Genomic DNA, 24,961 nt, shown 5'->3' with positions numbered 1-24,961 from the left:
CTTTTATTAAAATCATCATACTACTCATGCAAGAGCAGATCTGTTTAATAAACAATGAATAGCCTTTTCCGGTTAAAAACTTTTCTCCATACCTTATCCAATCATAGGCCACAATTTTGGAGAGACAGATCCATTGACCAATCAGATTCATACGTCTGCGCTCTGTTACGTAAACGTCAGCCCGTATCCGATGTGTTTTATCTTTCGAGTTTCGACTTCGTAGTGGCGCGGCGGTGAACTAGAGGGGTGAGTATCTTTGAGGTTTTCGGTATTACTTTCTTAGGTATTTATTGCCATTTACAGTTTAACCGTCTTTTAACGCAACTGAATAAGAATTAATTATCTACATCGAGTTTTATTTCGTTCAACCACAGGAGACAAAATGGCTAACATCAGGTAGCTAACGTTAGCTTGCTAACACACCCATTCAAATGAAATGAGCCTGCTTGGCTAGCAAGTGGCCAGGAAGTGGAAACGCGTAAAGTACATTGATGTTAGCGTTATATTTGGCCATACGGCGGCTATTGCCAGAGCTCTCTAATTTCGTGACATTAGTCAAGTAAGTGTGAGCTGTTGTGAGCCGAAGCGGCACATAACTGGCGACAGGTTTAATCGTCATTTCGCTCTGGTCTCCCATGAGCACTCAGCCGCCTAGTTTACAAGCTTTCTATTTCCTGATGATGACGCTATACTAGATCCACCATTTGCTCGCTCACTGGTATGTTTGGATTATACGGCTAGTTACAGTCTCTACAGTTACTTGCTGTCACTCCACGGAGGCTTATGTTGACACGTCCTGTCTTTTCTCTTTTTAGAATAGTAACACTGGAGCAACAATGGTGAAAATTTTCATTGGGAACCTCTCTCAGGAGGCTGAAAAGGATGAAATTGAAGCTCTCTTCACGCAGTACGGCACAGTGACCGAATGTGCCAAGTACAAAAACTACGCCTTCGTCCACATGGATGACCGCAAGTCAGCCACCAAAGCCATCCGGGAGCTTCATCTCTACAAGCTGCATGGCAGGCCCATCAACGTAGAGCCCAGCAGAGGGAAGAACCAGGGGCCTGTCAAGCTGCACATAGCCAACGTGGAAAAGGGCTTCGATGACGAGCTCCGCGCTCTGTTTGAAGAGTACGGCACAGTCTCAGAGTGTGCCATTGTCAAGAACTTTGCCTTTGTACACATGCCTAACTCTGACGAGGCCATGGATGCCATCAAGGGACTGGACAACACTGAGTTCCATGGTAAATCAGTTTAATCTGAGCTGTGAATGGAGGAATTTAAAAGTTTTGGGCTTTCTGTATATGGCTACTCTATAGTGCAAGCATTCAGCCTTTTTTTTTTTTTTAAATTTAGTAAAAAATGTTCACTCTTTCAGGTAAGCGCATACACGTCCAGGTATCCAAAAGCCGGCCCAGAGGGGGACCCGAGGAGGAGGAGTATCCACCTCCACCAGGGAGAGGAGGCTATTACCCTCCCCGCTACCCAGGGCCAGGTGAGAGGCCCGAGCCCCCCTACAGAGGCCGCATGCCCGCTTACCCCGCCCCCCCTCCGCCGCCGCCTCCCCCGAGACGACCGGCGTACCCCGAGCGCGCCTACGCCGAGCGGGACAGCTACGGCGTGGTGGATTACTACGAGAAGTACAGAGCCCGTCCGTACAGCGCCCCGGGCTACGACGAAAGACGGCCCGCCGCCATCCCGCCTCCTCCGCCTCCCCCCTCGGCGCTATTAAGAGAGCGTCTCCCCGCGGCGTCCCTCGACCCGTACGAGCGCCGGCCGCTCCCCCCTCCTCCGGCCTCCTACTACGCCCGGGACAGAAGCCCCATCAGACGAGTCCCTCCCCCGCCCGCTCCCGCAGCCGGCAACGGCTACCCCTACGAGCGTTCCCGGCTGTCTCCGCTGTCCAGGGCTCCGATGTACGGAGTTCCCCGCCCCAGGGACCCCTTTGCAGAACGAGTGCCTCCACCGCCACCCCGCTACGCCGGCTATTAAACACACTGGAGTGTGATCCAAGGTGAGAGAGTACGGAGAGTGTGGTTCATGGCTTCATAACTCATACGTTGATAGGAATCAGGCAGGTTTGAGAATAAAGGTTTGCCGAAATTTACTTGAAAGCTGAATCCGTAAGTTGAGACAGAATCTCGCTTTAAACCATCATCACGAGCTAGAGCTCTTAATTCTTGCAGATCTTCTCCAGCCGAGAGATCAATGTAGAATCATTAGTTTGCTGGTAGAACGCTAAACATTGCTGCTTTAACTTAACTTAAAGATCAGTCTTGCGCGAATCTTGATGAGTAAAACGCGCTTCTTGACTTGTGTGGTTTGCTCTCTTTCCAGGTTTAGAATATGACAAGATCGTCGTTGTCTGCTGATGCACGTGGCGCTATACACCCCCCTCGTCTACGGCGGATTGCGTTGCGTTCGCCTGAGACTTACTGGAAGATACTGTATTGCGGACAGCCCCGTACTTAAAAACAAGCGATTCCATGTCTTCGGTTCACGTATTCTTCTGAGCTGTTTTTGCCTTTTCTGTTCTTCTGCTTGTTTTACTGTTTAAATCCTTAAACTGTTTTTGCAGAATAGGATGCTGGCTTAGGTGCTTAGTCTATTTCAGTTTGACGCAGTACTGTTAATGGCCAAAAACTACATACTCTGCTTTTCGACCTTGATATAAATGAATATGGCCTCTGGAAATCTGTGACATACTTTCATAAACAAGGGAATAGTCAGTTAAATGAGAATATATGTAATCTTTGTAAACAAAATTATTCTAGAGTTTTTTCAGACACTGAGGTTGTTGGTCTGGTCACGAGAAATGCTCCACAAAAAGACTTGTTAAATAAATTTCAGTGTAGTGGTGCTTTAATTTCATATCCTGAGTGTGGCAGGTTGTACAGTAATCAATTAAGCTTTGCGACGCATGTTAGCATGACAAATCAAATTTCCAGTGTGTTTAATTTTTTTGTTTCTTTTTAGACTTTGTGTTTAACTTTTCTTGCGAATATATAGGATCTCTATAGCAGCGTTATGTATGATTTTATTTTCTTTACAGATTGCTTTTTATTTCAAGGCTTTTTAAATAAACAAATGAAACCAAAAACGACGTTTTAACTGTCAAATTATTCCTCGTTGGGTAGGCTTTTCAGTCAAATGACTTGGCAGACAGGGAGAACCACTATGCACAGGATCACAACTATCTAGTGATATCCAGGCGTTTAACCTTGAACACGCTTCCAGTGTTACTTTTCACACCCTGGAGAGAGAGAGTAGTTTGCCATGAAGTAGAGCAGTCATTTATTATTGTCTGAACTTTGCGATGGCCCATGTGTCTTGCGACAACTGATCTGAGATCCTTATTTGCATTCTTCATCTCTGCCATTGATTTCACTCTACATATTAGTCGAACTTTCCATTATTGTTTGAACTCAACATACCCTTTCACTCGTACCACAAATTGCATGCAATATTGGTATTCTTAGTATTTCTGCTCTTTGTAGGTTGTTAGACCCATGTTTCTGCATAGGTGTCGTGGACACTATGCAGGAGGCTCCACCTCATGGTAAGTGATCCTCGGGAGATGTGCAGCGTCCTGTAGATAATGGGTAGGTATTGTTTAAGCTGTATTGGGAAACTTAAGTACTGTTACTGATGCACTGATCTTTTTTTTTTTCTATGATTTTTCTCCATCTCCTGTCTGCCTCTTGTATTCTTCTTCTATTAACGCCCAGTTTCTTTGTCCATAGACTTCTGCTCTGGCAGCTGTTGTGGACCATGGTGGATCTTAGAGCTGTGAAGTGAATTCACGAGTGCGCTCGGTCTCTGAGCCCTACAAGCTGACAAGATGCGCCCAGATGGGGCTCCTGCAGTTGGCAGGTAACGAAGTGTGATTGAACTTCATTTACCAAGATGAGAGGAGATTTATTTTTATGTGAATGAATAATGATTTTAACTGTCCTGTTGCTTCTATAGGAAGTGGATTTGGTCCTTTGGCCCAGTCAGAGATGCTCGGCCCAGTGCTTGGAGAGCTGAAGTGACAGTCCAGTCGTCAGAAAAAAACACTTGGATACTACTTTATTGCTGTGCAGCTGATAACACCAAAATAGTAGAGTGATTACCTCAAATTAATCCTACGGGTCAAATTTTGGACAAAAATGAACCGAATCAAGCCTTATCATCCATAGACACCATGGGCAAAGTTGACCACACCTGTCCCACCCATCATTGTCCCTCAACCCCCCACCCACATAATTGGTAACTGTGGGGTGCTGGTGATGAGGCAGAGTTGGGACTAATTCATATAGTCTGTGTTAGTTGTAGTTGGACTAATAGATGGGTACGCTCCATATGCCCAGGAACAGCCTTATTGTGTAAGCCTGTGTATGGCCTGTTGTACACCACTGTTAAACCCTATTTTTACTCTTAATGCTTGGTACTTTATCTATGAACTACCTCTTTATGAATCTAAAAAATACTGTGTGTAAGTACCGCACAAATGTCGGTAGCACTGTGGTTACTTGATCAGCTCCACTGAGCATTTGCATACAAGCTTTTGTATTCTATCTGTTAATAAATGATTAACTTTCTAAATGAAGAGTTGTCTTGAATTTGAATAAGCATACTGACTTTATGACTTGATGGTATGAAAAGCTTTGTTAACCTGATAATCCTTAGTTAAGCAGTTATGTTATGTATCTGTCTGATAGTTTGATATCTCAGCAGTAGAAACCAGTATTCAAACATTCAAATGAGAATTCAAACACAGCAATGAAGAATGGGCTTTTTAGGCTAGGTGGGTAGCAGATAACAGAAAGTTGATGCTAACCAACCTGTTTATATAATACTACTGGTTGACTGTGAATTTAGTCTGTGCTGCAATCCTCAGCCTCAACCCTGCCACTGATCTGTCCTGGATCACACTCCAAACCCTCCAAGGCAACAATTTTATTATTATGTTTGTTATGTTATGTTTATTTGCTATATTACAATAATACATGATTCAAAAGTCATATTTGAACTCCAGAGGATAACACAAAAACATGTTATTTAAAACATTTCCATTGTGGTCTTCAATGGAAGATGAAGCCATCTTAAAACAAAACGCAAAGCCAGACGTGGCAGTCGGGAGTAGTGTGAACCCTGTAAAATCCCACAGCTTTTCACTCTGTGTTAAGGATGGAGCGCAGGTCAGCATAGCGCTAAGGGATGTACAGGGTATACTGGTCCAGCCTTAGCTAGTCCTTACTCCGACTCAACCACTAAGACTTCTACTTCTTGCCATCTGACTGAGGAACTAAACTCAGCTGCCATCTGTCTCACACTACATACCCTCGAAGTCCCAGAAAACCTCTTCCACCATCAGCACCTGGCCACACAGATGACCTGCAGTCTCCTCTCTGAGACGGTGATGTAGCTCTAGTCCGCCATCAGGTGGATGTGCAGGATGCGGGCAGGGTGCCGATGTGTCACACACCACCTATGGGTCCTGTGGGAGCGAGAATGGGTGGGGAGATGAGGGTGTTGTAATCGCTCCGATGTCAATTTACCACTCCCTCGGATAAATCCCTATCCATTTTTGGTGATAAAGAGGAGCAATGACTAACAATGCTATTTAAGTCAGTGTGATACATTGTTAGATATAGATCACCAAACTATCAGCTTAGAGTGAACTTTGGTCCTGAATGCAGATCTGATATGAGTTTTTTTTTTGCTTGAACTTTGCTCTAAATCATAATAATAAAAACTACAAGATCAAATTTGGATTCAACTTAATGTCTGTGGGGGTACCTGGAGGGAGAAAGAACTGAGGTCATATAAAGCATTATCAGTAATCATGAAGTTGCAGCATACTGTGAAACAGTGATTCTCAACCTTTTTCATATCAAGGACCCTAATTTAGTCCACATTAGGGCCACGGACCCCCGTTTGATGAGATTTTGTCTCTCAGACCCAAATCTGAGATTATTTTCATTGTTAGATATGATTTTGTCCAGAATCCAATGACTATCTGTATTGTAGGTAGAGAGATAACAGTGAAACTATGATCAAAACAGTCATTCTTCTACATTCTCTAATTGTGTTAACTTCTTGTAAATGAAATAATGCTGAAGTTAAATAATTCATCAATTTACTGGGGACGCCCTGGAACCCCCTCAAGGACCCCTGGTGGTCCCCGGACCCCACGTTGAGAACCACTGCTCTAAAACACTCAAAGCAACATTTTTATTTATATTTTCCGGATTTGGCAATTCCGGAAGTGCCACTTTCTCTTCCCCATTTTGAGGGTTTGCTTTGCTCATTGGGGTCATTTCAGCTCAAAGGAGGTTTCCTTTATGCACACTCCTTCCTCGGGTGGTGGTTACACTCCCCAAGATGTCTGGATCAGTGGTTATGAAGGAAATATGTTGGCTGGACTGATCCAGTTCCTGCCTGCAGTAGATGACGACCACATTCCCAACATCTTACAACTGCTGCACTTCTTGTCAACAACTTCATTGACACTATGTGCTCTTCTTCATGTGAGGAGATACAGATACCCAAGGATGAAGCTGGGATGCATCTGTAACAGAGCTGTTATTACATGTATAATTACACTAAACCTGTTATTTGTTTGTATACCTGACAGTTTTCTTCTATCTCCATTGACAATTCTGCTGTCATATAAGCTACAGTATGTACAGTAAGAGCCCCACCCCCTCCTGCACCCCTCCTTCTCCTTGCCCCCATAAACTTCCTGTCCCCCCTTCACCTCTCCCCTTTTGCTGTGTTCCCCTATGGGAGAGGTGGGTGTCATTTTCCTTCCTGTATTATATCACAATCCATCTTACTGTTTCTTATCATTCATATTTCTATTTTTGTTATCCCTACCGTCATAAAGTCTGGATGCACCTGTTAGTTATAGATTGTCATGTATTGGCCCTTATATAAAGTTATATTTAACAACGAAATCTGCTAGCTAACAACTATAACATTCCCCCTTTGTCCTTAATTTCATTTGTGCAGGAGCTGGAGTGCTGTATTAAGTTGGAGGATTTCTTTTGTTTTTCTTATTTCATGTCAGGTATGTTTACTGTGTTTTATTTTAAACCTTAAATCCTTCCACACAACGCATAATTTCACCGGTTACATATCTATAAATGTCATTTTTAGAGGGAATTGCCAGTACCAACTGTAAATTCAATACACTGAAAAAGAAACATTGCACTCAAACACAAGTTTAGCAAGGATAAGCCACCTACTGCCACATTGTGGTACAGGGAGATATTCAGGGTCCTCCCTCACGAAAGAATTAGTGCAGTTCTGAAGGGTAATGAGAGGTCCTTTACTAAAATGTGGTCTCCTTTGCTTGACTACTTACCTGGGGAATTGACTCTGTTAGTGCTGAGGGGCCAATGCTCCTTGCGGTGGCCACACCCATCCAGGGTGAACTCATAAGTGTCTTTCTCTTCTTGTTGCTTGGGTACTGCTGTGTTTTGGAGTTTTGGCTCAACTTGATTGTGCTTCTTGTATCACTGTGTACTACTGTGAAATGTTGGAGTTGATGTGACTGTTGTGTATGGCTGCACTGATCGGTGGTGTGTCTGTGTGCAGGACGGTGTGTGTGTGTGTGTGGGGGGGGGGCTTTTGTGTGTGGTGCCGGGGTGGGGGAGGGGGGTGGTCAGCTGGGAGATTTCTCTGTTTAGGGTGGATGGATGGCACTATTTTATTTTTATTGTTATTTTTATGATGGCGGAATGTATTTCTCTTGTTTCTGTTGAAAACCCATTAAAATTCTGTTTAAAAAAAAACCAACAACACAAGTTTAGGCTGATGCTGTTGTTCTGTGGCTTATTGGGAAAGTGGCAGAATGACATCATGGTGATAGAGGGCCTGACAAACATTTCCTCGCAGCAGGTCCTTTAATAAGAAATGTAGTAACGCTATGCGAAAGAGCTTCGGTTTCAATAAATTCGATGCCGAGAAGAGAGGCGTGTGTTTCGTGTCTGAGTTGGCTGTGTAACAGTAACCCGAGCCCAAGAAAAAATGCAGCCTATATCGCCTCATCTCAAGGAATTCTGGAAAAACCTGCTCCCTATAAGGTTAGGAGCTGAGGCACTGTGCTGTTTGTTGAGAGGATCAACAATATCCATGTGTTTAACACATAGAGACACATAAACTACTACTGAATGGGAAATGAAGGCCTCAAAATAGCTTGTCAACTCTATAAATATCTTTTTATTTTACTTGAGACAACATTCAGAAAAAATGACAATATTACTAAATAGATGATTTAATGGGATGTATGTATAAATGAATAGCCTTAGCACTTCACAATAGGCATACTAATACTAAGATCACAGCTTTCCAGTGTATAGAAATAGTCTACAAAAATATGTATATGCTTAGCATAAAGTAATAATACAGATTTCACATTACAAAAAAGATTTATATACAAGCATGCTTAAACTATGATGTAACGACTACACCGCACTCATTTGTATTGCCTTCAAATGCAAGTCAGTCTTAAGACAGCGTGGCATCTTTCACAGTAAGAGGGTTTACAGTGTCAAGCAGTGAGAGGTGATTCCATCAGGAGTGATACATGAGAGTCTCATCAGTCTCCAGAGGGCCGTGCACCCTCAGTTCAGCCGGGAAGCTGTTGGTCACGCAGTGGCACGAGCCCGTGTCCATGATGGGCGTCATGCTCGGCACGCCCGCGCCCGTCTCCCTGGACGGAGGCGCCGGCAGCACCTCGAACTCCACCTCGAAGTTGCCCTTGGCCTCGCCGGACTCGCGGACCACCAGCATCTCGTACTCCCCGAACCGGATCAGGGCCTTGTCCGGGAGGTCGGCCCTCTCCAAGAAGCCCAGCGCCGAACCGTTCACCGACATCCGCCCCTTCTGGCTCAGGTTCTGCACGGCGAAGAGCGTGTCCGGGCTCAGGGGCGTGCGGTAGGCGTGCAGGGCCAGCTGTTTGCGGGACACCCGGGGGTCGTCCAGGACGAAGGTGCAGGTCTGGCGGTCGCGGCCCAGCCTCAGGGGTTCGTCCGCCGGGCGTTTGTTTCTGTTCCCCACGGGCAGCTGGTGGTAAATGCCTCGGGAACTCTGCTGCGGATGGTAGAACTTGATGTGGAGGCAGGTCAGCAGGTCCTCTTCGGTCTCCATCTGGGACACATCCATCGTGGATTCTGATGCAATCAACTGACCTCTTGATCTGTGTCAGTGATGAGGGAGGGAATGCAAAGAGACACATGAACATTTGCACAGAGAGGAGGGGGGGCTCACCAGTCAACAGAAAGAAAGTAAAGTCATTCAAAAAATAGATAACAAATATATTCATTCCTTTTGTCAGATGTGTCTGCGCCTTACCTGTATGTTGAATTTCTTTATGTGCTTTTCCTGAATCCGCAGGCAAGCAATGACAAATGTTCACTGAGCGCTGAGCTCGACAGGGAACTAACGGTGTCAGATAGTTCTGTCCACTTGAGAGTGAAAACAGGAAGATAACAGACTCCTCCTGCTCTTTGCAAGCTCTGTCTCCCTCAAGTGTCGTCATCCTCTCACAAGACCAAGTGGTAATGATGCTGCCTTCATGTGCAAAGTTGGAAATAGCATTGTTCTGAACTGGGCGCACATGAACAACCCAACAGAGTGGTAAAGATGACAGGGAAACAATTTAATGAGGGGATATATTAATGGGATGGCATATGATAATGAATAAACAAATAAGACTGGGAATTTGGGGATTTTCTATGATAGCCGAGTTGCCAAGAAGAAACATATAGGAGCCGCAGAGTATGGAAGTCGTGTCAGCAACTGATTTCTAAAATAAAACAACAGCCATGTGAAAGCTACTTTTGTTACATAGTCCATGTATTGTGTTTTCTGATCAAAAGTTACTGGAATGCCCCAATAAGTCGTAGGCTATTTACAACAACTCAGACGTACGAGCTTAAGAGGAGCACCTGAATGCAGCATCACAGCTCTGGGAATTTCCCAGATGTCGCAACGTGAAACAGAAAGGACTTCAGCGCCGGACGTGTTGTTGAGCACGGCAATATTTACAACCATGGCGGGAAACAATAAATCATACAAGCTTCACTGTTACATGAAACAGTTTAAACATTAATGAGGAAACAGCTTATGGCGAGAAGTTCTATAATCAGCCTCTCCATTCCTTTATCTCCCTTTCTTTATCAATGCAATGCGAGTATGAATCATGCAGTGAAAAACAAACTATGATGATGGGGGAAAGAACTCTGTCACCCTTCCACACACTAAAAGGCCTATTTTTGATTCAGCACAATATTGGCTGAAGTCATGGAGCCAAACCCGATGATGATGATGATTTTTTTTTTACATTTCATATGGTATTCCTATAGGATTTACTGTGGTATAATTTTTTGTCCATTTCAAGTTCTGGTGTTCTGCTTGTTTGTGTATCATTATAATATGTCTAATAGGATGACTGTTTATTTTGTGTAAGGGCGGTAAATACAATAAAAATACAGGGATTTGAATTGTCAGTTAACAAATAGTGCACTACTACATTCCAGTCTATCTTGTAGCTCCATTCAGTTCAATATAATGGTATAATCGTACCATACACATACAGCACTTGCATCATCATATCAGACACATGTTACATTTTGATAAGTAGGATTTCATCATAGATGGAGTAGCTATGTAAACAACCGATGAGACTCCCAGACGACACGTCAGTGGGCGGGACTTTTGCCTCAGCGAAACTGAAAGAACGCCGTTCGTTCAGGCCGTTCGACCAAAGAGTCAATACTCTCAAGATGGTTTACATATCTATGACAGCCTGGTAACTTTAACTAGAGCCAAGAGTGTGCAAATCCAACCAAGATTTTCCCTAAAAGTGTACTCCGTACCAATCAGTGAAATCTAGTGTAGTGAAAACCTGTTTACTTTTATTACTATACATAAATGGCCAAAATACTTTTGCAAACTTGGTGATTTTATGCTGGGACCACACTAGAAAATCTGCAAAACAAAACTGTATTTTTTTTTCACTCATTTAAATATCTAGGTATCACAACGCTATCAGTAGCTAAGACCTTAAACACTACACAGTTTTCCTAAATCAAATCGCAAAAAAAGATACTGGACCGAATGAGAAACACTGTCATTGAAAACGCGGTTCAGTCCGCCCGGCGTGAATTAAGCGAAGACGGAAGTAGGAAGCAGTGACATCTCTCGTTTCGTCTGTATTCTTTCCTGCGGCGACCGGTGGGAAGGTAACCACAATTTTACTCACTGCTACTGGGCCGATTAATTACACGCTATTTTACAGATATCTGAAAAATACATCATTCTGCATCGATGTAATATCTAGTAAAACCTGTAGAGGATTTGTTTATCAGCTAACCACTCAGCAGTGCCGACTGTGTGCAGTGAGGATTGAGGTGCTTTGTTGACTGCATGGCTCGACTAGCTAGCTTACCTTAGCTAACATTAGCTACGTTGCTAAACCAGGACTTGGTATTCCCTCGTCTTCTGTATTGGGTCGTTGTATTTATATAATAATTCAGAATGTAGTAGAACAAAAAGGGATTGGTATGTTTGGAATTGTTCATTTAACTGGATAATTTGTTGAGAAACGCATGTAACAAATATGCCGGCTAAGCTAACGTAGTTTGCAAGGACAAAGGCCCTGTCCTTGCTGAATGCGTTGCTGTTTCCTGTCCGAGCAAAGGGTTTTAGGCGCACTGTTTCAGTTTTAATATGAAACTGGATAGTAAAGCAGTATGAATCAGGAAGACAATCAAAGGCAGTGCCGTTAATCTCCAGTGAAGATACTTGTTTTCCCTCCACATCCTTACTAACGTTTTTCTCCAAAATGCCCCAAAAAACAGATTTATTACAATGGTGAAGATTTTTGTGGGGAATCTTCCTCGAGAGGCAGACCAGGAAGAAATCCAGGCACTCTTCACGCAGTATGGCACGGTCACAGAATGCGCCATCATCAAGAACTTCGCCTTCGTCCACATGGATGACCGCAAGGCTGCCACCAAAGCCATCAAGAGCCTGCACCTCTACAAGCTACACGGCACACCAATCAACGTTGAGGCCAGCCACGGGAAGAACCAGGGCTCGGTCAAACTGCATGTGGCTAATGTAGAAAAAGGCGCTGATGACGAGCTCCGCGCTCTGTTTGAAGAGTACGGCACAGTCTCAGAGTGTGCCGTTGTCAAGAACTTTGCCTTTGTACACATGTCCAACTCTGACGAGGCCATGGATGCCATCAAGGGACTGGACAATGCCGAATTCCAAGGTAGGAAACGTCCAGTAGGCCTGTGTTAAACCAGTCAAGGTATAATGTGAAAATGAGATAATTCTAACACTGATTATTCAACCTTTTATTTCTTTGTCTGCTTCTCATAGGCAAACGCATCCATGTCCAGATATCAAAGAGCCGCCCCAGACATGAGGAGCGGGAGGACTACCCGCCTCTTCCCCCAGACCGGGGTGGCTACTGGCCCCCGCGCTACCCAGGGGAGCGACACGAGCCTCCCCCGCCTAGCTACCTGAGAGGCCGCCTCAGCCACATACCCCCAGGTTACCCCGCCCCTCCCCTCCCACCCCCTCCCCCTAGACGAGCCGTTTACCCGGACCGCCCCTATGAGGGCGAGCGGGACGGCTACGGAGTGGTAGATTACTACGAGAAGTACCGAGCCCGTCCGTACGGCCTCGCCTCCTATGAGGACCGACGTGCCGGCGCCCCGCCTCCCCCTCCCCCCTCGGCCGTTGTCCGAGAGCGTCTCATGACCTCGTCGCTCGACCCCTACGAGCGTCGGCCCCTCCCCCCTCCTCCGTCCTCGTACTACGCCCGAGACCGTAGCCCCCTCAGGAGAGCGCCGCCTCCGCCGATGGCCCCCGCCAGTAACGGCTACTCCTACGAGCGCTCCCGTCTCTCCCCGGTTTCCAGGGTCCCGGCATACGGAGTTCCTCGCGCCAGGGACCCCTACACGGAACGGTTGCCTCCGCCACCGCCTGCACGCTACGCTTATTAAGCAAGGCCCCCCCCTCCGCCGTGTGAACTCAAGGTGAGACTAGGTCTGAGAGAGACTGGTGTTCGTGTCTGTCTCTAAAGTTGCCCTGCGCCGCCGCAAAGGCAGAAGCAGCTTGTGCCCTGTCCCGCACGCTGTAGATCTTGTGGGGAAAGCGAGATCTGAAGAAGCATGCGTAAAATGAGCTATTCGACAAGTCCTAATTTCGTTGGCAGGCACATGCGTGCACTAACTTGAATATCAAATAAACATCAGTTTGAAATAGATGTGGGATAAGCCGACCAGGACAAACTGGCAGGTCTCTCTGTGACTGAAGAAGCTACAGAACTCGAGATAATAGTCGAAATGTAGACCGTTAAGATGGAACAGCGTGCCTTGTATCTACAGTTGCAGACAGCTGACTTGTGTGATTTGCTCTTTTTTCAGGTTTTAACTATCCGACAGGATCGTCGTCCGACTGCGTCGCCGCACGCCGTCTCCTGATGCACGTGACACTATCCCCTCCCTGTCTGGCGGAGCGCGTTACGTTCCCCTGCAACGCTCACAGGAGGAACTGTATTGCCGACGTCCTAGTCTTTTTTTATTATTATTTTGGGACAGTTTTTACACTCGTATTGGTTTGCCCTAATTGTTTTACTTTGTCATTGTGCTGTAGTTATTTTAACACTCAACTCAAAGTCTGAGTTAGGCGTGTTTTTTGTTCCTTTTTAAATTTACGTTCTAATAATTAGTGTTCTGATATTGTGTGTGACATAGGAAGCTGAATCCTTACAGCACCAGTTTTAGGCGATATTTGTGACTGTAGATTTAATTGAACTGAATCATGTAATGTTTGGTATGAAATCAAACCTGCACGTTAGTTCCATCATCTTAAGCCTTCCCAATTATGGCCATGAAAACCTGCGTTTGGCGGTATTGTGAACATCTAAACTGCTACAACTTAGAAGCTTAACGTAATAAACTTGGAAAACAACTGTTAATAGGATAGTTACCGCAGTGCGTTCATATGTACCTGTTCATTGTCGGAACCTATGTTTTCAATAAAGAACTGACTTGTGCAGTGATGCTAATGTTATTGATAGATGTGCTCAAAATCATGCCCACCGTTACCAGTATGACTTCCTCTTGAAATCAGCCGAATACGATCCTTAGTCAAGCAACTTGCCTCTACATTGAATGATCATTCGTTTATTCATCCTGAAATGGACAATAATGCACTTGTTGCAATCGTTACGTTGATTCAAGAAACATCTCCCTTCCAATCTTGTCTGAAATGCCCCAACCTTTATCACTCACCAGCCCACATTTTAGCTGGTCCCCTTCACTGCCAAATTAAACATTCCCCATGCCACAGCTGAGGCGGGATGGGGTTAATATTTATTTCATTCCCTCCAAACTCCACCAGGTGGGATTTCATAGAGTTGAGACTAGTTTACACTGAAAGCGTCTGTGGAGAGATGACACCAAAGGCTGCTGGAGGCCTTCGCAATCAACAGGTAAGTCCAGGGCATCAAGGACTGTTAAAGTAGCAACTCAAGGTGACAGATGCATGTTCTCATTTTCATTTTTAATTTGTTGGCTGAAGATTACAAGATACAGGGTTCCTACACAGGTCTGGAAAGTTTGGGAAAGTATGAAAAAATATTTTTTATAATTTCCGTTATAAGATGATCCATTTTATACAGTTCTAAACCTGCTGTCATTTATTATTTTGTATGAATTAATGAAAATGTAATATTTGTAGGGGAATAACTATCCTCAACTACAGATGTGGCCTTGACAAGTCGACAGCCATGTTGTCCAGCCAGTCAGTATACATAATATTAAAAACCAACCATAATCCTCAAATCCAGTCAAGAAATTAAGGTTTGGGAAAAGGACAAGTGACAATGTGTAGGAACCCTGAAAATTGCAAATTTTGTTTGAGCTGGACAAGAGGTAAGATCTCAACAATCGTGGGCCAAAGGAACGGACTTGAGAAAAGCATCAGAAAATACACCTGCAGAAGGCATTTTATTAAATCCTTGTATAGAGCATGACATGTAGATTTGCATTCTAAAATTGGTATGTTAGGTGTTTTTCTGAAATGTAATTTTAGTGTTGACGGCATGTGAGGAATAGATATATATATACATTAGCTTGCTTATGATCACTCTTTGTATCCCACAGCTATTAATTCTGACCTGAATAAATAAAACATTTGAAACAATTACGGCCTCCCCATTGACTAAAGCAATATAATATCATATGTAGGCCTGTTTGTTTTCCAATAACATGGTTGAACTATACCAGCATGAACTGTAATTTCCTATTAGAATAAGTTTCTTCTCAGTCTTGAACCCATGAGTCCCACTTATTTGGATGTAGAGTGATATTTCTACCAGAGCAGCGAGTTGAACTGAATTCTCCAATTGTTTAAAAGGCAATATATCGTTTTACAATGCTGAATGTGACAATTGTTTGTCTTTCAATGTGCATATTGTTGGTTGTAATAAATATTTATGATTACAGTGCTGGCTGAAGTTTGGTGTGGTCAAATATTAACACATTTGTAGCTTCCACAATGAGTCTCAAAATGTAGGCCAAACAAACATGGAAGCAGACCTTCTCTTAGTGGAGTGATGCAAATGCAGCTCGAAGATACTTGAATTTCAAGAAAGCAAATGTGAAAAGACCAGTTAACATTGGGTAAAACTTCATATACAGGGATTTTTATGTGGAATTGCAATTTTTTTCCACCTAGTGCTGCAGCATAATACTGGATAATCTTGATAACCATTTTCATAGTAGTGGAATTATATCTGAACCAGAAAATATACCCAAATCCCATGAAAATTGTGAAGTCATGAAGTCATTTTCTGTTGTGTATGACATCTCATTTTCACAAGGTAAACTTCTATTATATTTTATAGAAGTGTTTGGTTTGGTCTGAGATGAAGGGAACAACATTGTTTGAAAAGAGATGGAGACATAGTTGCCATGATGCTGATGGGATTGCATCTCTACAAATACAACACAGAAATTATCTGCACGTCTTATTAGTAAAGAAATTAATTTTATTTGATCAAGTAATGTCATTGTTCTTCTGTGTAAACAACGAGGCCTTTGTTGTGTGTGGTTGCGATGCAGAGAGCTGAAGGCCAATCTTCCTGTGGTTGACACCTTGCTGGCTCAGATAGTCAGTGCCGTTTGTCACTACAGTGGAGATGAGAGGGGACATGAAGACTTGTTGCATGTCCACATGTGCATCCAAACACACCCAGGATAGAAAACTGAAACGTTGCTGTATTGTTGGATTTTTCATTCACACATTTGACTTACCAGTATAGACCAAGGACACATAAGGCTATATCAGAAGTGAAAATATCCAATAAAATATAGAAATGCTAAAGAATACCATTTACACACAAATGTTTATACAAATGTAGAGGCCAATCATGTTTTGTTTACATGACAGAAGCAAGTACATCAGTTTTCACTGCTTCCTTTGACCCGTTACAAAGCTTTGACATGACAGGCCTCATGGTTTTCACCTCAGTTGTTCTCTTGCCACACTGTGCTGTCTCTTCCTGTCAAAGAAGTGATGTCTACCTAACTTGCTCCTCCCCTGCTGCAGACGCCCATCTAACTCTCTCTATAAGGGAATTTGGACAGTGATACTGGCCCCTCCTCTGTCACACATCAATCACATTATTTTGCTTTCAGATTGAGATCTAAGGTAGGCAATATAAGAGGAAGATTTGGTTTTGGCAAAGTGAGAGAAAGAAAGATGAAGAAACAGGTGAGAATTAAACCTCAGCACTAACAAGAAGATGTAAATCTTGCATGAACATTGGATCTTTATGACAAAATTTGACTGTTTATTCCAGTGATAAAGGGAACACACACAAGCAAAAATGTGACAATACAATAGCATCAGTTCCACCCTGAGTTGCATTTCCAGTGTCTTCATGGTCCTATCTGGTGGCAGCATACACAACATTAGTTTCCACCTCTTTCTCTGATGCAGGCCTCCTGCTTCTCTTTGGCTTTGGATGGAAACTCAGCGCTGCGTACTTCAGCTCATCTGAGTCCAGATTCTGTAAATAAGAGTACACACAATCACACACATCTCACATAGCTGAGTTTGTCAGAGACAAATGACTTGAAGTAATTCCAGCACCTTTTTAAAGCATAGAACATTTAAAAGTCAATCTTAAAATTGGATTCACCTCGCTTCTTTGCGGCTGCAGTTCTTCTTTAGCAGCTAAATAACAGACAGAATCAATAGAGTCAGTTGATTATCATTGTCCAAAAACCTTACTGTTTTCAATGAGTTTTGGTGCAGCAGGAACTTTTTGAATTGTCCATCATATTGGCAAAATTTACGAAAGAATATGCAGCAAAATATAACATATAGCTCTCAGGAAGTACCTGTCTGAAGTTGCCTGATTTTGAGAACCAGACCGACGATGACCATAACGAGGAGAACAGTCACACCACCCAGGAAAACACAAGCCAGGCTTGTATACCATCAGGCTTTTCTACAAGAACTAAGGATTATTAAATTAGACATACTCAACTCTCGAAAATAAAAAAAATGGACAAAAATTTACTTTAGATAAGCTGTTTTAACTTCAAACAATTGACAAATATCAACCTGCACAATGAAAGAAATCTTTATGAGAGGAGGGAGAATCTTACTTTTAGACTTGTCATCCCCTTCGTCATCAAATTCGCCATTATCTTTAAAAAGGATGATGAGATAAAACCTAATCTTGATTTTATTTTGACTGTATTTCAGCATCATCCTATTTTGACAATGATTCAATATTCCACATTTAAGTTTCTTTTTTGTATATGTTATTCTGAGGCTACTGTGAGAATAAATTTGAGATGTAAGTATTATGAGAAAGACATAACATCATGAAAGGGAGCTAAAAGACAGATAAGGCTTAATGATGATCTTACCTTGAACCTTTAAATAAGTTGCATTGACAACGACTGTGTGTCCATCTATGAAAATCCCACAGAAATAAAGTCCAGAGTCAGATAAATCCACTTGCTTGATTTGAGAAAGACAGTGGAGACATTGGATCTCATTTCAAATTTGCCGTTTTTAAAACCATCACAGTACGAAGCGTCATTAGAGCTGTACAGAGAGGAGATGCAGCAGGGTTTGGATCTGTTGACCAATCTGAACCAGACTGAGTAAATGGAATAATTTGAAATTTTGGTGCACATCAACGTGACTTCTTCACCAGGCTGGACCTCCACAGTCTGAGACTCAGAAACCGAGACAGGGATCCAGCCTGAAACAAACACCAGAGAGAACAAGTGATTTAATCCTAGGTTGATAAGTTATTAATTAGTTCTAAGCTTCAATTCTGGTGGGTTACTGTATTGATGAGAAGTTAGTGATGCAGTTAGTGTTGAGAATAATTGAATATCAGTACTTACTCAGGTTACAGAGAAGTAAAGCTGTTATCAATGCACAGCTCATCATTTTGCATATGACTGTATCGCTTCAATGGCTCTTAATGTAACTGAGCTTCAGTGAGGGGGTTTCAATGGAAAGGGGCGGGGCGTTTTATGCTGTTTATTTGTTTCCCACACTGGCCACATAAATGACTTTGGAAAAAGAAGTGAGACTGCGAGATCACATCATATAGTACGAGACAAAGTCATTCTTCAGCCCATTTGAGAATCCCAGCTCATGTTTCAACAAATGTCCGGAAATGTACAGAAAATACATCAAAGCTGCTAAAAGACCAACAGGAAAGACAGCCCTAACTTTTGTTGATCTGTTTTAAAAATGACCTAATTGGACAGTTCAGAACTGCTCATAACATTTATATCTGAGTCTGGTCTCTCTATTACTGAAGAACTAGACACAGGCTACAGAACTCAAGATAATTGTCAACATGTTAATTTATCCGATGTGATCGTTGTCCGATTGCTCGCCTATAGGCTTTAGGGGGTAGCGGTTTGTCTTTGGCACCCACGAGGGAGGACTGAGGGGAACCAATGGCAGAACGGTGCCTGCAAAGGCCTGAAAACTGCTGTCTAGTGTGGTTTGCCTGAACGGTACGCTTGAGCACATGTTCAGTGGCCAGGCGGAACAACTTGACTGGGTCCACTGTGAGTCTGAACAAGAGAAGACTTCAGCTGTCCAAGCTCTCTTGACACGAGCCTGCAATGAAGCATTGCTGACATCAGACTAGTGCAGGGAGGTTGAGAGAGCAAGCATGAGGTGAGAGAGGAAGTTGCTGATATGGCCCATGCATGCCACTATGGCATAACCTTAGAGATGAGGTCATTAGTAACTCAACTTTGGGGTCGAGACCACCTGGCTTCCAACCTCAGGGCCTGGTCACAGCATGACGCTTGCAAGGGGTAGGCTGAGATTAAGGACAAGGGGATGTCACTTCCAAGTAGGAGTTCCACTTTGGCTAGCCTAGTGGCCTTTAATGCTCGAAGGCATGAGGCTGCAATTCACGCAAAGGTCCCTTCAAAGGCCTTCCCTCAAATGCTCAAGGCCAAAACAAGAGCGGCAAAGATTATGAAGCACCTAAACTTGAACTTTAACATGTGAGAAGATGAAAAGGAGCTGTTTTCCGGATGATGGTGGCAGTTATGCTCTCTGTCAGCATACGTCATCCTGGGTCACAAGTGACTTTGTAGGTATAAAGTCTCGACCTGCGGAGACGGAAGGTATTCAGTGTTATGCACTGCCTCAGGAAGGATGAAATACGAGACTTGTTACAATCGTTACGTTGATTCAAGAAATATCTCCTTTCTAATCTGGTCTGAAATGTCCCAGCTTTATCACTCACCAGCCTACATTTTAACTTGTCCCCTAAAGATTCTCCATGTCACAGCTGAGGTGGAGAAGGGGGTTAATATTGAATGCATTGCCTCCATACTCCACCAGGTGGGATTTGAGTTGAGACTAGTTTACTCTGAGAGCATCTATGGAGAGATGACACCAAAGGCTGCTGGAGGCCAAAGGCAAAAGTATGGTAAAATTTTGTCCCCATACACATTAGACCATCCATTTTATATAGTTGTAAACGTACTATAATTTCTTCAATTCTAATATTTGTAATGTAATAATAATTCTCAGCTACAGCTCTGCTCTGTTAGAAGTACACAAATTCTTACTCAAGTAAAACTCTAAAAATATACTCTGGTAAAAGTTGAAGTACCATTTTAAATCTTTTACTCGAGTCAAAGTATAAAAGTACATGGTCTTAAATTGACGTGTAATTTACGTATTTAAGTATAAAAGTAAAAAACTGGAGTTCTCTGTTGAGCATTCCTCTGAATCACAGGTGAGAAACAGTCTGCACCTCAAATCAGACATGCAGACATGGCAAGTCATTTTATTAAATCCTTGTAGAGCATGACGTGAATTTATGACATTCTCTATATGAAGTGTTTTTCTAAAATTGAATTTCGGTGTTGACGACAGGCATGTGAGAAATGTATAACAGCAGCCTGCTTATGCTCACTCTTTGTATTAATTCTGACCTGCCTAAATAAAATATTTTAAACACTTACTTTATAACACATATCATGGTTTTAATATAAGAATATGTAATTGTTATTCCACTAATAACATATCATTTTTGAGGCTTAGGGCCCCAGAATAAAGGGTTCTTTATTCTGGGGCCCTATTATAGGAATTCAAATTTTCCTGTACATGTCAAAAATGTTTAATGAAGGCTTTGTTATTTTAAATTTTTATTTTGTTTGAGTGGTTGATTTTAAAGTGATTACATTTTTAAAAAATCCATCCTTTTTTACAGTCAGTTTCAAACAAGCTCCAGTAAACGCATCACAACTGGACTTGGTTCTGATTGGCTCCCCTCAATAAAGAATTACTCCATCCAATCAGACCAGTTTGCACTGGAAAGCCTCCACTCAGCAGGTTTACCCCGTTTGAATTAGAGGAGCTGCTGCTATTGACCAGTCATAACGATAATAATAATAATCAGGGCCCCTTATTGTGGTTTTGTGTGCCTTCGAGGACACACATTCAATAATACCTTTTGAACTAGACTATTTTTTATTTTCAAATCATCGTGAAGAACATACACAGTCATGTGAATAATATTGGACCTTTAAAGTTTTATTCTGCTGAATTGACAGTTACCTGTGAAAGCCAACAGGGGGAACATGCTCAACACAAGCTTGTTTCAAACTACCTTGTATCTGCTGGCTTGACAAGAACAACACTGTGATCTGATGTTGTGTCTTATACACCACAGGCGAGATGATTCAGCACTATACATGTTGTGGTACATGATGCGTATACAGTACTGGTGTAGTGTTGTGTGGTTTACTGAAGATGTTATGTGGTTGAGAAACATGTCGTTTGTAGATAAAGTAGCCTGGTTTCAGAAACAATTATTTTCAGGAGATAGAAACATACACACGTGAAACTTGTTAAACATGCTGAGTAATAGTACTGAAAATAATTTCAAAGCTCAAGTGAATTGATATTGTATTTTGTATCCAACATAAAAACAAGAACATTTAATTATTTTCTATCACTGAAATTGAAAGCTGATAATGACTTTGTGCCATCCAAGTAGCCATCAGACTGCTATTGCAAGACTGCAAGAAGAAAGACCATTGAGTGCTGGCATGTAGGCCTACAGCTTTAAGGGAATACCACTGAGTTTTTCAGTCTTCCTGTGGTTGACACCTTACTGGCTCAGATAGTCAGTGCGGTTTGTCCCTGCAGTGGAAAATGGCAGGGGGCCATGAAGACTTGTTGCATGTCCACATGTGCATCCAAACACACCCAGGATAGAAAACTGAAATGCTGCTGTATCTTTGTATTTTTCATTTCACACATTTGACTTACCAGTGGACAAAGGACAAATAGGCCATATCAGAAGTTGAAATATCCAATGAAATATAGAAATGCTATACAATACCATTTCTACATTGATGTCAGAACTTCTATCAGTTTTCACTGCTTCCTTTGACCCGTTACAAAGCTTTGACATGACAGGCCTCATGGTTTTCACCTCAGTTGTTCTCTTGCCACACTGTGCTGTCTCTTCCTGTCAAAGAAGTGATGTCTACCTAACTTGCTCCTCCCCTGCTGCAGACGCCCATCTAACTCTCTCTATAAGGGAATTTGGACAGTGATACTGGCCCCTCCTCTGTCACACATCACATTATTTTGCTTTCAGATTGAGGTCTAAGGTAGGCAAAATAAGAGGAAGATTTGGTTTTGGCAAAGTGAGAGAAAGAAAGATGAAGAAACAGGTGAGGATCAAAACTCAGCACTAGCAAGAGGATGTAAATCTTGCATGAACATTGGACAATTTGACCAATCATATTTTATTTACATGACAGAAGCAAGTATGTCAGTATTCACCCGTTCCAAAGCTTTGACATGACAGGCCTCATGGTTTTCACCTCAGTTGTTCTCTTGCCACACTGTGCTGTGTCTTCCTGTCAAAGAAGTGATGTCTACCTAACTTGCTCCTCCCCTGCTGCAGACGCCCATCTAACTCTCTCTATAAGGGAAATTGGACAGTGATCGATGTCCTTACTGGCCCCTCCTCCATCAAACATCAGCCATATTCTTGCATGAACATTGGATCTTTATTACAATTTTTTCTTCCAGTGACAATAAAACGAGAATAGTACAACAAAGCATCAGTTCCACCCTGAGTTGCATTTCCAGTGTCTTCATGGTCCTATCTGGTGGCAGCATACACAACATTAGGTTCCACCTCTTTCTCTGATGCGGGCCTCCTGCTTCTCTTTGGTTTTGGATGGAAACTCAGCGCTGTGTACTTCAGCTCATCTGAGTCCAGATTCTGTAAATAAGAGTACACACAATCACACACATCTCACATAGCTGAGTTTATCAGAAAAACAAACATCTTTAGTCGCATAATCATGATTTGAAATGATTCCAGCACCTTTTAAAACATAGAACATTTAAAAATAAATCTTAAAATTGGATTCACCTCGCTTTTTTGTGGCTGCAGTTCTTCTTTAGCAGCTAAATAACAGAGAGAATCAGTCTAGTCAGTTAATTATAATTGTCCCAAAACGTTACTGTTTTCAATGCATTTTGGTTGTAGATTTGTCCATCCGATTGACACAACTGACAAGAGAATGTGCAATAAAACACATATAACACATATCTCTCAGAAAGTACCTGTCTGAAGTTGCCTGATTTTGAGAACCAGACCAACGATGACCATAACGAGGAAAACAGTCACACCACCCAGGATCACAGAAGCCAGGCTTGTTATATGATCAAGTTCTTCTGCAAAAACTAAGGGTTATTAAATTAGACTGATTAAAACTCTCCCTTTTGTCATTTTAGGCCTGGCTAATGCTAAAATGGACAAAATGGACAAAACTGAGTGTAGATAAGCTGTTTTACCTTCGAACAATGAAACAATGTACAATGAAAGAAATCTGTATGAGAAGGAGTGAGAATCTTACTTTTAGACTTGTCTTTCCCTTTGTCATCAAAGTCACCATTGCCTTTAAAAAAGATGATGATATAATTTCATCTTGATTTATTTTGACTATCTAACACATAATCCTATTTTGACAATGATGAAATAGAACACATATTACATATTACCACATATTACACACTTAGTTTTTGTCTATATATTGTTTTGCGGCTACTTTGAGGATACATTTGAGATATAAGTATCATGAGAAAGCCATAACAGTCATGAATGGGAGCCAAAAGACAGATGATCTTACCTTGAACTTTTAAATAAGTTGCATTGACAATGACTGTGGATCCAGCTATGCACAACCCACAGAAATAAAGTCCAGAGTCAGATAAATCCACTGGCTTGATTTTGAGAAAGAGAGTGGAGACATTGGATCTCATTTCAAATTTGCCATTTTGAAAACCATCACAGAACCAAGTCCTGTCATCAGAGTCGTACATAGAGGAGATGCAGCGGGGCTCGGATCTGTTGACCAGTCTGAACCACATTGAGTAAGTGGGAGAACTGGAAATGTTGGTGCACCTCAACGTGACTTTTCCACCAGGCTGGACCTCCACAGTCTGAGACTCAGAAACCGAGACAGGGATCCAGCCTGAAACGAACCCCCGGAGAGAACAGGTGATTTAATCCTAGGTTGATAATGCAACAGGAACCTAAACAATGCCTTTAAATTAACATATGAATAAGTCATTAATAAATTTCAATTCTGCTGGGTTACTTTATTGATGAGAAGTGATGCAGTTAGTGTTGAGAATAATATAATATCAGTACTTACTCAGGTTGCAGAGAAGTAAAGCTGTTACCAAGGTGTAGCTCATCATTGTGCATATGACTGTATTACTGCAATGGCTCTTAATATAACTGAGCTCCAGTGAGGGGGTTTCAATGGAAAGAGGCGGGGTGTTTTATGCTGTTTATTTGTTCGTCTCACACTGGCCTCACAGATGTATTATTCTTCAGCCCATGCTATTTGATCATTCTTGCTCATGTTCCAACATATGCCCAAAATATACACAAAATATATCAAAGATTGTTTAAAAAACTTAAAGCGATTGTCAACACAACAGGGAAGAGCCCTAAGTTTTGCTAACCTCAGTTTTGAAAATGACGTCACTGAGCAGGTCAGAGATGTTGTCGGAAATTCAACATTTAAATCTGAATCTGGTCTCTCTGTGACTGAAGAACTAATAACAAGCTGCAGAACTTGAGATAATAGTAAAGATGTAGACCGTTAAGATGGAACAACATGCCTTGTATCTACAGTTGCAGACAGTTGACTTGTGCGATTTGCTCTTTTTTCAGGTTTTAACTGGAGGAACTGTATCGCCTTGTTTTTTAAATTATTTTGGGAGTTTTTACACTCGTATTTATTTTCCCCCGAATTGTTTTACTTTGTCATTATTGTTGTCACTATCATTATTATTATTATTACCTGTAGTTATTTTAACACAACCTTTCAA

The 24,961-nt window shown here is 42.2% G+C and overlaps 4 protein-coding genes and 1 pseudogene across 10 annotated transcripts; 2 read left to right on the top strand and 3 right to left on the bottom strand.

Annotated features, from left to right (window-relative positions):
* Nucleotides 1-187: 187 nt before the first annotated feature.
* Nucleotides 188-4,575, top strand: LOC139659798 (RNA-binding protein 4.1-like). 7 transcript variants are annotated; one of them, XM_071537935.1, is made up of 6 exons: nucleotides 188-246; nucleotides 816-1,245; nucleotides 1,380-2,015; nucleotides 3,499-3,603; nucleotides 3,745-3,874; nucleotides 3,971-4,575. In XM_071537935.1, the coding sequence occupies exons 2-3, from the start codon at nucleotides 837-839 to the stop codon at nucleotides 1,991-1,993; spliced, it is 1,023 nt and encodes a 340-aa protein (XP_071394036.1). In that variant the 5' UTR covers nucleotides 188-246; nucleotides 816-836; the 3' UTR covers nucleotides 1,994-2,015; nucleotides 3,499-3,603; nucleotides 3,745-3,874; nucleotides 3,971-4,575. The 7 variants fall into 7 exon arrangements, with proteins under 7 accessions (XP_071394036.1, XP_071394033.1, XP_071394032.1 ...); XM_071537932.1 differs by having other exon boundaries at nucleotides 2,339-3,560; XM_071537931.1 differs by having other exon boundaries at nucleotides 2,339-3,603.
* Nucleotides 4,576-8,224: 3,649 nt separating this feature from the next.
* tifa (TRAF interacting protein with forkhead associated domain) lies at nucleotides 8,225-9,511 on the bottom strand. The gene is made up of 2 exons (XM_071537999.1): nucleotides 9,347-9,511; nucleotides 8,225-9,191 (listed from the first exon to the last, which is right to left on the bottom strand). The coding sequence occupies exon 2, from the start codon at nucleotides 9,155-9,157 to the stop codon at nucleotides 8,567-8,569; it is 591 nt and encodes a 196-aa protein (XP_071394100.1). The 5' UTR covers nucleotides 9,158-9,191; nucleotides 9,347-9,511; the 3' UTR covers nucleotides 8,225-8,566.
* A 1,708-nt stretch (nucleotides 9,512-11,219) lies between these two features.
* On the top strand, nucleotides 11,220-15,481 carry LOC139659675 (RNA-binding protein 4.1-like). The gene is made up of 4 exons (XM_071537920.1): nucleotides 11,220-11,238; nucleotides 11,857-12,275; nucleotides 12,386-13,047; nucleotides 13,438-15,481. Exons 2-3 carry the CDS (start codon nucleotides 11,867-11,869, stop codon nucleotides 13,012-13,014), a joined length of 1,038 nt encoding a protein of 345 aa, XP_071394021.1. The 5' UTR covers nucleotides 11,220-11,238; nucleotides 11,857-11,866; the 3' UTR covers nucleotides 13,015-13,047; nucleotides 13,438-15,481.
* A 1,486-nt stretch (nucleotides 15,482-16,967) lies between these two features.
* On the bottom strand, nucleotides 16,968-18,496 carry LOC139660050 (uncharacterized; annotated as a pseudogene).
* Nucleotides 18,497-22,649: 4,153 nt separating this feature from the next.
* On the bottom strand, nucleotides 22,650-24,379 carry LOC139660013 (uncharacterized). Its single transcript, XM_071538053.1, has 5 exons — nucleotides 24,277-24,379; nucleotides 23,749-24,093; nucleotides 23,183-23,293; nucleotides 22,958-23,023; nucleotides 22,650-22,822 (listed from the first exon to the last, which is right to left on the bottom strand). The coding sequence occupies exons 1-5, from the start codon at nucleotides 24,320-24,322 to the stop codon at nucleotides 22,713-22,715; spliced, it is 678 nt and encodes a 225-aa protein (XP_071394154.1). The 5' UTR covers nucleotides 24,323-24,379; the 3' UTR covers nucleotides 22,650-22,712.
* Between the last annotated feature and the right edge of the window lie 582 nt (nucleotides 24,380-24,961).

The sequence above is a fragment of the Centroberyx affinis genome, unplaced genomic scaffold (genome assembly GCF_046629955.1).
Source record: "Centroberyx affinis isolate AG114_WGS23_722 - 3 ecotype Tasmania unplaced genomic scaffold, CSIRO-AGI_Caff_v1 ptg000193l_1, whole genome shotgun sequence".
NCBI classification, from domain to species: domain Eukaryota; kingdom Metazoa; phylum Chordata; class Actinopteri; order Beryciformes; family Berycidae; genus Centroberyx; species Centroberyx affinis.
This window is presented reverse-complemented; position numbering and strand designations above follow the sequence as displayed.